Consider the following 12,565-nt stretch of genomic DNA (forward strand, 5'->3'; position numbering starts at 1 on the left):
GCCTGACCCCAGTCCACATGTGTTTGATGGTCTCTTACGAACAAAACAATAACAACAGACCCATGGAGACAGCGCAGCTGAACCTTCCACCAGGTCTGACACCAAATGTCACCACTCTTGGCAAAGCGGGCTTTACCCTGGACTGTGTGTGCTGTGACCCTCACTGTACTGCAATGACAGCGCCTTCAGCAAAATGCACATTATAGCTTCTCGACCTCTCTGCGCCTCTGATATAAAAAGCCTCCTTGTTTTCACTCAGTAAAGGGTTTGACTTCAGTGGATCCGATGTTGAGAGCGTGTTGTCTTAGCAGAACACTGTGTGGAACTCATGCATTTAAGCTAATTATGTTTTAAAAAGACAGCTGCTGTGCAGATTTATGAAACTGGGCAAAAAATGAAGTAAATCTGTTTTTATCATTTATTTTATCTCTGGTTATTTAATGTGTAAAATAAATAACATAATAGCAATAACAATTAGAATAAGAAGTAGTCCTTTTTTGTGAGGTATGATTTTCTTTAACAGAAATATCTTGAGGATCACAGAAAACTCAATCGGGCCATTTCACGATTGGTGTCACTATTTTTATTTTTATTAACCTGAATGTATTTTAGGGAAACAGTCAAATCAAATGAAACATTATCTAAGTGTAAAGATTTTCTGTTTAAAAAACAACTCAAACACTGATCAGTTTCAAGAAAATGGACATATTTAAAACATTTGGACTATTTCCCAAATTTAAAACATTCACATAAAGAAAATGTTCGAGTACGGGCATCGCAGGAAAAGGTCTGCACAGCAAATGTGAAACTAGACAAAGAGGTCACAAAAGTGTAGGAGTAAGTGTGTTTTTGTTATTCTCTGTACGCGAATGGGTGTGCGAGTATGTGTATTCATGAATATGCTATGAGTGATGCCAAGCTGTGTCTCTTCCTATTTCCTCTGCCTTGCCTGCCAGTTCAGCTCTAATCAGCTGCTATAGTTTAGCCCGGCCTCTCTCAGAGTCTGGATGCTGGTAGACGTTCATTTGCAATTTACAGATTTAACAAAGAGACATTCAGATTAAGGAAGCCATCGACTTCCTTTGCATATGGACTATAATAGATTTGCAGAGTTTATGCAAGTTCACAACACTACTTACTGAAAACATTTTACAATTTCTTTAGATCATTACATTTACTGAGTACAAAAAAGAGATATTAAGGGTATCAAAGATAACTTTGGTACCCTTTGTAACAAAGCCTTTTGCTTATTTAAACAGAGAGAGAGCTCACCCTTTAATTGGGGTTACTTTGTTCCCCTTTCACTTTTTTTTTAATTGGACTTGTCATAAACGTCCTTTGCTGCCTTCTCCAGCACTTTATGACTAAGCTGTTTAGCTAAAAGCCGCTTGCTGAATTAATTTGACCTGACTTGACCTCGAGTGAGTTATCCTGGTACATCCAGAAGCCTTTTACCTACCACTGTCTGGAAGCACGAGTGGAGGTATGTGAGGAAGGGCGGTTTGTCCTGCTGGGCCAGGACTCTCTTCTCCACCATGGTACATTCAACATCATCATCCTGGATTACCACATCCTTCTTCAGAATCTTTATAGCATACAGCTCCTCAGTGGTCTTCATCTCTGCTAGCATCACCTTTGCAGAGACAGAAGGTGGCCAAGTAAAAATCATTTCCATGTAGAGTACAATGCACTTTGTTCTTCCAACTTTGGATATCGCGCACCTTGCCAAAGCTTCCCTTCCCCAACACAGCTAGGAAATTGAAGTCGATGAGTTTGACCTGGTTCAGGCTGTTTGATGGGAGCTGGCTGGAGTGGCTGTCATCAGTCTCAGTGATCACCTTCTTAGTGGGACCAAGTTTGGCTTTCTACACTCGGAGTAGAAAAAAATAAAGTGTCTGAAGGTTAAATGGTTATAAGAAAAGCATATAACCTAAAGCGGCTGCAATGTGCAATTCAGAAAAGACAATGATCGTGGATACCTAAAATGTTAACCTTGATAAAATGCATAAAACTTGTTTTTAAGCAAATAAAAAAATGGCAGAACATATTCAAGCTTCTTTATCGTGGATTTTTCTCACAGAGAAGACAACATATTCACACGTTTTTGCCAATTTTTTAAATTTATGTCTACAACCACTAAAACCATTTTCATACTGATGAATATTCAATATGTGTCAATTCATTTACTAAAATAACACAAAATATCCTTAATTGATTTTTCTGTTTACCTGCTGTATAACTTATACTTGCCATTAGCTCACTATCTGCCAGAATACACTGACTGACAGGCACAATTCAAGATTAATGAGATCAAGCAAAACTGATGTGCCTTTTTGGAGCTCCTATAATACAAAATGACTCGATAAACCCGATTGAGATTTGCAGTTGTCTTCTTGTCCAATTACTGTCCAATAAATTACTCTAGCTATATTAACAAATTGCTATCATTTAAACAAAGTAAAACAGTGCTGGTGGTTGTTGTCAGCATAAAGCGAGAAAGCTGAAATGTTGGATTTGGAAAAAAAACAAAAAAACCCAAAAAAATCATGCAAGCATTGTTTGTCACATCTGCTTTTGCTGTGAGAATCAGTTAATCATAAACATCATTGATTAAATTCAATAGCAAAGCTAATGCATGACACTGCTGTTATCAACAATGATCATTTTCTATTGTTTCATTTACAGTAGTGTGTAAAAGTCTCAAGTTATCCCTCATGTTCTTTTTCCTTTTGCTTCAGAGGAGCCTTAATTTTCTTGTGATTTTTTATGGTCTTGGGCAATAGTTCTTCAGGCTTTCTGAGGGTCTTTCAAAGTTTTTAAAGTTCTTTGGAAGAGAAGTCAATCTTAAGGTTGGGAAATAGGAAGATGGTTGGAGGACGGTCTTGTTAAAACTGATGGAATTACGAATGCAGAAAGTACTGTTAGAGTTTGACTCACCATCTGGCAACAGCTTCATTTTTTAATAAAGCAATGATCCTAAACACACTGCCAAAGCAGTAAAAGACAAACCTGGATAGAAATGCATACAATAATGGTATACTATTAGTTATGGATTAGTCTCCCCAGAGCCCAGGCCTCAGCACTACTGCAGCAGTGTGGGATCATCTTGACAGATAGCAAAACAAAAGAACATCCAACATCCAAAGAAGGGCTTTGAATGTCCGTCGAGAAGCCTGGAGAACTATTCCTGAAGACGACTTATAGAAATTACATAAACAAAGTTTGCACAAGAGTGTTCAGGCTGTGTTGAAGCATAAAGGCAGTCATAGCAAAAACTGACTCTGTGTTGCTTTTTATATTCATGTATTATCCATGTTTCAATAAATCCCTGCATCTATTTCCCATGTTTCTTGCAAAATATATAGAAATGAAGATTGACTTGAGCTTTTCACACAGTACTGTAACATATTTTAACCAGACATAGCATCCACAAAGCTAGGCATAGAAATTTTATTTTAAGTATTAAATCATTAAGATCAGTGATCAAAGTAAAACCTAAAAAAACAGCATTTAAAATCTCTACATTGAAATCAGACCTTAAAACGCTCGATTTCTACGTGGCTGCTGTTGCACCGAAGGAAAGGATGCCACCACGTGGCTTCAACATTCACATGCATGTCCAGTGTAAAATATATCTCTAATTCTGACCTGTAAAAATACAAAAACATTCTCGTCTTTGCACCTCTTCATGCCAAGTCATGCTCAATCTTTCAGCAGTGCAAATGCTTCAAGACACTACAGTGCACTATGCTGAAAAATACACTACTGTGGCAGTCTGAACACTAAAAACAATCTGACGAAGCGTCCCGCTTCATATCTTTCTCTAAGCAGATCTACACAAAACACACCTCACACCGGCTTCATATTCACTCTTAGCCAAGGCAAAAATCATGCTCTCCCCAACATCCTAGTTATTACCTAAATCTTCATGCTGCACAAAGAAGTTTGTTTTCTTCTGCTACAGGAGATAAATCTTCTTTTATTTTTCCCAGTGAAGCATAAGAATATACTATATACATGAAACAGGAAGACCAACTTGTGTGGGGCTGAAAGGTTTCCAGGCCATTACAATATTGTTCCTCTTAAAAAACAGGAAAACAGGAAGAACTTAGTGTTATCCCACACCATAGATACCTGATAAATTCACCCATTTATCTCTATAACATTCAAGTAAAATACACTGAATATTAAAATACTTTCTAGCAGTGCTGAGCAGCTGCAGTTTGGTTAATGAAAGCTACCGTTGCCTGCTCTTAAACTAGGAGAGCAGTAAGAAAGCTGAGCAGACCGCACCAGATCACAGCACACCTGTAAGCTTTAGCCACAGAAACAAGCCTGGCCGGGCCAAGCAAGCAGCAGCCTTACTTCCTTCCTTCCTTTTAGACGCACCTGATCAGAGTCTTCCACAACTGCTTGGTCCTGAAACCACAGGGAAAAGGGAGCCAAAAGGTCTAACTCACTTAGTACACTTGTGTACAGGCGCACACCACAACAGCTGACTTGTATGAACAGGTAGTTGAGGGCCAATAGTGAGGCTCGTACACGCAGACAAACACAGAGAATATGAATGAAGATACAGCATTCATAATATGACACTAAATCGTGTGGTCGAGCCTTTCGATCAGCAAACTTAGTCCACGGGGCTCCAGTTAGAGTTTACAGACGTACAAGTTCAAAATTGCAGCTTCACAGAAAGAAACCAGCGAGAACAGTCAAAATAATTACCTGATCTCTATTATATTTCTGATAAAGCAGTCACCCCCAGAGGTGACTTCATGAATTATGTTTTAAAAACAACTTTTGATTTAACCATGGAGACTAAAAAAACGTTAAGGTGAGAGGGATAAGTGCTTATACACACACACAGACACACATAAAAGAGCAGGAACAATTACCCGCCATGTACTCAGGTCAATGCTGACATCTAGTGTTTGCATCTGGTTTATTTCTCTATTCATACAGTATATCAAATATGCAATATTTCCATCCATGTAGTTATGCCTTAGACTGAAGTTTATCTAGGTTTACACTGAGATGTTTGCAGGTTCAAGAAGCAGACGCTTACAGACAAATGTTCAGCTGTGAGATGAGAAAAGAAACTAGCTACGGGTTATACTTCAGTTGACATCGACATAAGCACACAACATGAAGCGTACACAGACAAGACGGGCGCACAACACAAAGACGCACATGCAGACACATGTAAAGCTATGAACTGTAAGCAGTAAATCAGGATTTACTAACAATCCTTTGTCAAACTCTGAGAAAATGCGAGCCGTGAAAACGAGGAAGAGCTGTACTTTCACAAAAATGGGGAGTTACTAAATATCCATCGGGCTTATTTCATTCATTTATAAAATTATCATTTTTTGATTTGAATTTTTTTTTTTATCCAAGCCAAAATGTACAAATTGTTAGTAAACTGGATCAATTTGTAGTAGCGCGGCACCACATACAAATGATCAGAGACGAGGAGAAGTGGAGGAACATGTCACCACAGCAAGACGAGACAAAAGAGGAGAAGGAGAGGAGAGAAGGGTCGAGGAGCGGAGAGGGCTACCTTTAGATTAAAATTAATTTGGCAGTCCTGAGAGCAGGGGCAAGACGTGGAGAAAGGAAGAGAGAAACTCTTGCATTAAATATGACACTGTGACATAGGGTGAAGAAGCATTTGTACAGTGTAAGTCTCACCAAGCACACAGGAGGGAGCAGGAAGCTAAGGGAAAAAAGGGAGAGAACCACAGAGGGGTTTATGAAGAGGGGAGAGAAGGGAGAGGAGTTCTCAGGCCATAAAAAAACTAAAAAAAAAACATTCATTAAAGTCAAGTGGATGAAACATTACATCTACAGATGCCAGACAATTACTTCGGAGCTCCATGAGAGAGATATGATGACTGCACTGGGCTTCTCTTAAAGGCAATTTAAACGATGTGAAAAACTAGAACAATGTTGAAAATACCTGTTCCGTTTATGCACTGCACATTTGCACAGTACACTACTGTAGCTTCTGTGTGTGAGAGAAAAATCACCACATTTTCGTGTCACGCACTGTGAGGAACATGCTCGCTACTGGTCTTTGTTCCTGTTATCGAGACAAACGCAACACAACTGCACTGTCACCCTCTGACTTCAGGCCAAATTTGTTTTCTTCACCTCTTTTCTCTCTTTTTTTTATCATCATCACCTTTTTTCTCATTGCCTGGATATATTTCAGAATGTATTTCTGTTACTGTGTCGTTACACAGGGCAGCTTCTCCTTTAATGTAATGAACGCATTTTGTAAAGCTGCAAAAAGTTGAACAGGAAATGATTTTTATGGCAAAGCTTACTTTAATATGGAAAACGTGTTTCTAAGTGTTTCCATATACTTAAAAATATGCACACATATATAAAACTCCAGACAATGATCGAGCTTCATATTGAATCCAGATTAACGAGCATGAGGTTTGTTTGCTTTTTTCGGTCAGCTAAAAATTGGCTGTCAGTCCCAGCCGTGACCTTTCCCAGCCCAACTTTCTATTCTTTCTCATTCTATCCACCCCCTTTATTCTCAACCATGTGTCGCAGAAAGGTCGTGGAAAGTAACCTTAAACACATCTTCTAGAGACCTGGGCTTTCATTGCACACTGTGACACAGAATACCAGGTGAAATAATTCACTCCAAGAAGGCCAGACGCACACAGGTTCGAACAAGAAGAACATGAAATTGTATCAAATAACATCTTTTTTTAACACAATGTGTGCTTAAACATTACTGCAAAGTAGGAGGAGCTGATTATTCTCCTCATCCTTTTAACATGCTATTGAGCACAGTCACTAAAGCTGATCCCCCTTTCTGTTTGGTTCTGGCTGGAATGTAATAACAACAATTATCCACAAACACGCAAAAAATGTAAAGTAGAAGTGAAGCCTCAGAATTCAAAGGGGCACGCCGAGGAGCTCTGTGAAAGCTGCAGCTGTCACACGGTTATCTGCAGTCCAGGAGAGCATGTGACAGTTCGATAATTCTGCTGGACAGGGTGGCAGGATCAGATCGATCCACCTCAGTCTGAAGCGTGTAATAAATGCTTCTGTCTTTGTGCCATGCAGTTTGAAGATACTGCAAAAGAAAAGATCGCGCAGCTTTGATTATGTTAATACAATCCTCACCTCAAATTTCTGCCTCAGTTCCTCATTACCATCATCCTCCTCTGAGATGGGAACATTGTAGTACTCCCCCTCCTCCTGGCACAATAACTTATACCTGAGAGGAGAGACATGACATGACAGGAAGTGAGGGGAAGAAACAAAGACAAGCTTATCCAAGCATTCTGTTTACATCAGAAGATGTTGTGTTTGTTAAAACCTGGATGATATAAAGCATTTACTGGGTACCAAGGAGCAACTGATGAGAGCTTAAACTACTGATATTTCTGACTCTACAGTTGTTTTTTTTACTTAAAATAACAGTGTAAATACAAAGAGTAACATAAAAGTTATTTCATTCGTTACATCAATCAATACTCTGTCATTCTAAACTATAAATACAGATCAACAGTAACTGGGCATTCAACAAGTCAGCATTACCATCCACAGACTGGAGCCTTCATGAGCTCTGACACGCCAAAGGAAAGGGCTCCCATGAAGTCATTCCTCGTGGTCCGATCCCAGTCCCACACTTCTACTGATAGTCTGCGGTCTTTATCTGTATTCCTCAGCTTGCTGTACAGCACATTATGGTTAATAAAAAATAACACATTTGCTTACAGAGTCAGAATCAGAATCAGAATCAGAAAGGGGTTTATTGCCAAATGTTGAGCAGGTTTACAACATTAGGAAATTGCTGCGGTGCTTCAGTGCAAACATAGTGTCATAAATAGCACTTAAATAGACATGAAAAAATAAAAGTAGGGATAAGAATTAAAAGTGCTACGTAGAAAGATATGTGCATGAGCTATACATGAGATATATACATGAGAATAAGAATTAAGAGTGCTACGTAGAAAGATATATACATGAGTGCAGGTGGTGATCAGTGCCAAACATGGAATGATGCAGTGAACACAGCGTAGGGTCATGTGTTAGTGGTGGGAACAGTCATATGGTTATTGTTCATGTGTCCAACAGCAGAGGGGAAGAAACTGTTCTTATGGCGAGAGGTTCTGGTCGTTCTTAATACTACTACTACTTATACTAATAGTACTTTAAACATTAAATACATTTAGCTTTTTTTCCCCCTTATCCTCTGTTAATTTATAATCTGTGCCATACTACAGCCTAGAGTGGGCCAGAGGCTGAAGATGGACCCGTGTACTCACAAAGTGAACGTCTCGTTCCATTTGGGGTTGAGGCTGGAGCGGATCGTTTTGGTCTTCTGCTTGGTCTCATTTTTGGGATCTGGTACGATCTTGAGCTTCACATATGGATCAGACAGCCCGTTGGGGTCCATGGGAATGAGGTTTCTGGCTTCAGTCACTGAAAACGATGAAGGATACAAACAAAAGATTGACACATTTGTCCATCCATCCGTCTTATGTGTCAGTGTGTGAATGTATGTGTGAATGGGTGGATGACTGAATGTGTAAAGCGCTTTGGGGTCCTTAGGGACTAGTAAAGCGCTATACAAATACAGGCCATTTACCACTTATTCCACTTATTCAGGGTTGCAGGGGACAGGAGCCTGTCCCAGCTTTCACAGGGCATTAGGTGGAATACAGCCCTCTAGTGTGGGGTTAACACAAAGACACAGACAGCCAGTCATGCCTACAGCCAGTTTAGAATCACCGATTAACCTAACCCCATGCAAGTACAGAAAGGTCCCAGCTGGTTTATGGATTTGAACCCAGGACCTTTATCATGCGAGGCTAACAGTGCTAACACTGCACAGTACTGGCGTATCACTTTTTTTAAAGACCAAATAAAATATCTAAATAAAACCTATATAAGGTTAGCATAAGTGCAACCTAGTATCCATCCAATATTCATTAATATTTCCTTTCATATGTAACTTGATAACAACAGTACAAACAGCCCTGAGCATAAGGAACAGTTGCTCTCATTTAATCAACAGGTGAACACCTGCAGGTCAAGATCAACCAGCGAGGCGCAGCCTGTGAGGATTATTTATGGATCCGAGCCATAATGGGAGCAAATGCAGGAAGTGTTATGAGAACGGTGATTCTAATTTGCGAACTGTGTCATGCTTAAGTGGGCGAAGGTTCTCTTCTCTCCCTTCTGTATTTAGCTATTCGGTAAACAAGGGCACACCAGAGACATTAGTACTCCATTAGCTTTGAGCATTGGAGCACTGCCAGATCTGGGCTGCAGTACAGTGCACACACAGACTCACATGCTCACATAAATATACACCTCCCTGCACACAATCAGATGTACACAGAGTATGTTTATCGACACACAATGTATCTAGCGTCCCCGCAGAGATAGGGATGGATGCCTGCCTGCTTTGTTAAACCTCATACCCTGGAGATCGGAGCTGTCTCCCCATGTGGCCTTGTCAGTCACACTGCAACCGTGGGCTGACAAAGCTAAATGATCTTTGACCTGGAAAAGAAGGCGCTAAGCCAGTGTGTTAAGAATGCAAGACAGAACTGCTAAACCCGGTGTTTTAACTCTGAATGTTATACAGATTGGCAGGATTAGGAGGGATAAATGAATAAAATCAATAAGGGATTGACACTGTTGGGTTAGTATAGCAGCTGTTGCAAATGTCGAGATGCTCCAAGAAGAAGGTAAAAACACAGCACAATTTTCCACTGGACTTTTACAGAATAAACCACATTGTGCACATCACAACAGACTCAAAAGGATCTTTGAAAAGAGCATATAACACTTCAATGATGGTGTATTGTATTCTCAGCACCTGTGGTGGAGGATCTGGGCGTCGAGTGATGATAATGGGGTGTGAAGTTTGATGAGTGATGAGCAAGCTGCTGTAGAACATGCTGGGAGATAGAGCACACTTCACAAGAGCGTCAGACGTTTCCAGGAGAAACTTGAAGTGTGGGAAGATATTGAGCGATCCTAAACCGGCAACCTTCGGCTTCCTCAGAAATCCAGTCAAGATGTGTTGAATAAGTATCTTCAAAGAACATCTTTGCTATTGAGTGCATTCTAATATAGATGCACTCTGCAGTAGAATTGCAGTCTGTAGGTAAACCTCTATTTCAATTTCTTTTCATTTCTTGAACAGAAGAAAATGCAATGGAAATGAATACATCTCTTCTTCTTCCTGACATAATAGCTGGTGGGCACTTTAGCCCTAAAAGAGCAGCAGCTCTAACTGCTATAAAAATGGTTGTAGTCTCAGACCTGAATTCACATGGGCTATTTTTACAATGACAAAAACAGAATAGAAGAAAAGTGCTAGTGTAACTCTATAAGACCGATTTAAGTGCTGTGCGAACCTACATTTGTAGTCCAGTGAATGGTTATGCACTGATTGCACATCTAATATTCAAGTGAAGTTGAATTTAATATCTGCGGCAAGCTGAACTTCTACACCAGACTTTTTTCCAATCCTTAGACGGTAAAGGTCATGTTTTGAATATTTCATATTCTGGCCTTATGTATGCCAAGACCTGGGACCAAAAGACATTCTGTAAAGCATATAAAAGGGACACTTCTTGGTGTCTTATGCTTGCGAGCTTGAATAGTTTGGTAATTTGGTTGAAATATAAATCATTGTATTAGCTACTCCTCTGATCAGGCATAGATGTTTTTTATGCTAACCACAGATTTCAACCAACTGTGTGTGTGTGTGTGTGTGGGGGGGGGGGGTATTTAATATTTATATATGTGACAAACTGTGTGTCTGAATTTTAGCTCTGCTTTGTCCACAACATTATAGGTTTACACACTACTTATACGAACAAGTACCTGAAGAGTCCCCGACAGCCATTGCAAAACTGTACTTCCAGTCCTGACCAGTAGGGGGCATTCTAGACTGTCTAATTGAGCTTTGCAGGCACAGAGCTCACACACACGCACAACTGTGTGCCACAAAACAAACCAGATATGTGAGTAGTCTTAAATTCTGAGTGAGTTTTTTGCTGAGTTGTAGAAATCTGTTAGTTGAAGGGAAACTACATTTGAAATGAAATATCAAATATATAAACACCTTTGTTGTTTTACACCCCTGGATGGGCCTCCATCTGTAAAATGTTGCATTTTATATAATCTTAGCATGATTTTGCATCTTCTAGTTGTCTCTTTTCTCATACGATGAGTGCACCTTCTGTTTTCTCTGCCTCAGCTGGATTTCATTATTGATTTTCTCAGTTGCACTGTTAGAAAACTTGCTGCACACTAAACGCTAGATGACTACTTATGAAACAGACTCGACCTACTTGGGCCAAATAGCTGTGATAGTTTTTGTTGTTGTTGTGTAAGTCCAAGTGAGCTGAAAACTGCATCCGTGTGCAAATATGCATGTTTCCTTTCAAAAACCACTTCTGTCCATTTCTGTTCTACAGACCGTAACAAAACCAAGAGCGCAAAAACCAGATAAGAAAAACCAAACAAGCAACAACTGATGTGATGAAAAGCAGAGCCATATGTTCAAATGGTGTGGAGGGAGTGTGCACATGCTGAGAGGAGGGAGTTGAGGCAGGACACCGACAAACACACTGGGAATACCAATGACATGACTCCTGGGAGTCTAGCAGCACAAATCCCAGAGCAACAAAGTTCAGCTGTTTTCTGAGGTCCGGAGAGACACCGAAGGAAGGAGAGAGTCTGTGTGTGCATTTATGCATTAATAGGACAGAAGCAAGCTGCACAAGATGATTTAAAGCAATGGTTTCCCTGCAATCAGGAAAACCTCCTCCAGAACTTCAACCAAATTTCCATTCATGACTGTTTGTCAGCAACTGTTTGTTTCAGAAAAACGAAGCTTTAGGTTAAGAAGCCAGAACAACTAAACTTACAATGCAAACAATAAAAAAAGGACTATTTTTTTTAGTTATATACATTCATCATTACGTTATCCATAGCTTCAGTTCTGCCCATTTTTTAAAATATCCATATAATGCACTATTAAGACGTGTGCCTACTCTGGATGCACTGGATGCAATTACTGTTAGTGTATGCTGTAATATTAGCGAAAAGGGAAAAGTGAGATCAATAGAAACACAGACAAAAGTCGCCACTGAGTTTGGTTTCTTAGCCTGCTGACTTTCCATGCTTGTAAACAAAATTTTTGACTCTAATTAGATTCTTTCCCCATCGCAAGGATTCAAAGACAGACAGGAAACAGCAGGGAAGTGAAGAGAGACCGCTGCAAACTGTAAACAGCTGCTTCTACTTGCCTCTTCTTGCTGATTTTGAGTGATTACTGTAAATGCTCTGATTACAGTATTGAAATAAATAACTTAAATTTGTTTGTGATGACAGTTTAGTCTAGTTTAGCTTAGCTTTAATCTGGCACAACGGTGTTGGCCCAAATTTGATTTTTGATCTGTTCGGTTGCTGTGTTTTTTTTTTAATCCCCCAGAACCGCTGGAACAGCACTACCTCCACGATCTACAAAGCTATGATTCACAAATAAAGAGCGTATTATAAGAGAGTG

General features: G+C 39.8%; 1 protein-coding gene across 4 annotated transcripts in view; it reads right to left on the reverse strand.

Annotated features, from left to right (window-relative positions):
• prkcaa (protein kinase C, alpha, a) overlaps window positions 1-12,565 on the reverse strand; it is a 144,155-nt gene that overhangs the window by 37,388 nt on the left and 94,202 nt on the right. For 2 of the 4 annotated variants that reach the window (XM_026170432.1, XM_026170435.1), the window contains 6 exons: window positions 8,298-8,454; window positions 7,567-7,701; window positions 7,150-7,243; window positions 4,390-4,419; window positions 1,722-1,865; window positions 1,460-1,633 (listed from right to left, as the gene is read on the reverse strand). In XM_026170432.1, the coding sequence (XP_026026217.1) occupies window positions 1,460-1,633; window positions 1,722-1,865; window positions 4,390-4,419; window positions 7,150-7,243; window positions 7,567-7,701; window positions 8,298-8,454 (734 nt within the window). Of the gene's footprint in view, window positions 1-1,459; window positions 1,634-1,721; window positions 1,866-4,389; window positions 4,420-5,560; window positions 5,588-7,149; window positions 7,244-7,566; window positions 7,702-8,297; window positions 8,455-12,565 lie in introns of all 4 variants that reach the window. The other 2 variants (XM_026170433.1, XM_026170434.1) reach the window with 2 other exon arrangements.

Source organism: Astatotilapia calliptera, chromosome 6 (assembly GCF_900246225.1).
Source record: "Astatotilapia calliptera chromosome 6, fAstCal1.2, whole genome shotgun sequence".
NCBI classification, from domain to species: domain Eukaryota; kingdom Metazoa; phylum Chordata; class Actinopteri; order Cichliformes; family Cichlidae; genus Astatotilapia; species Astatotilapia calliptera.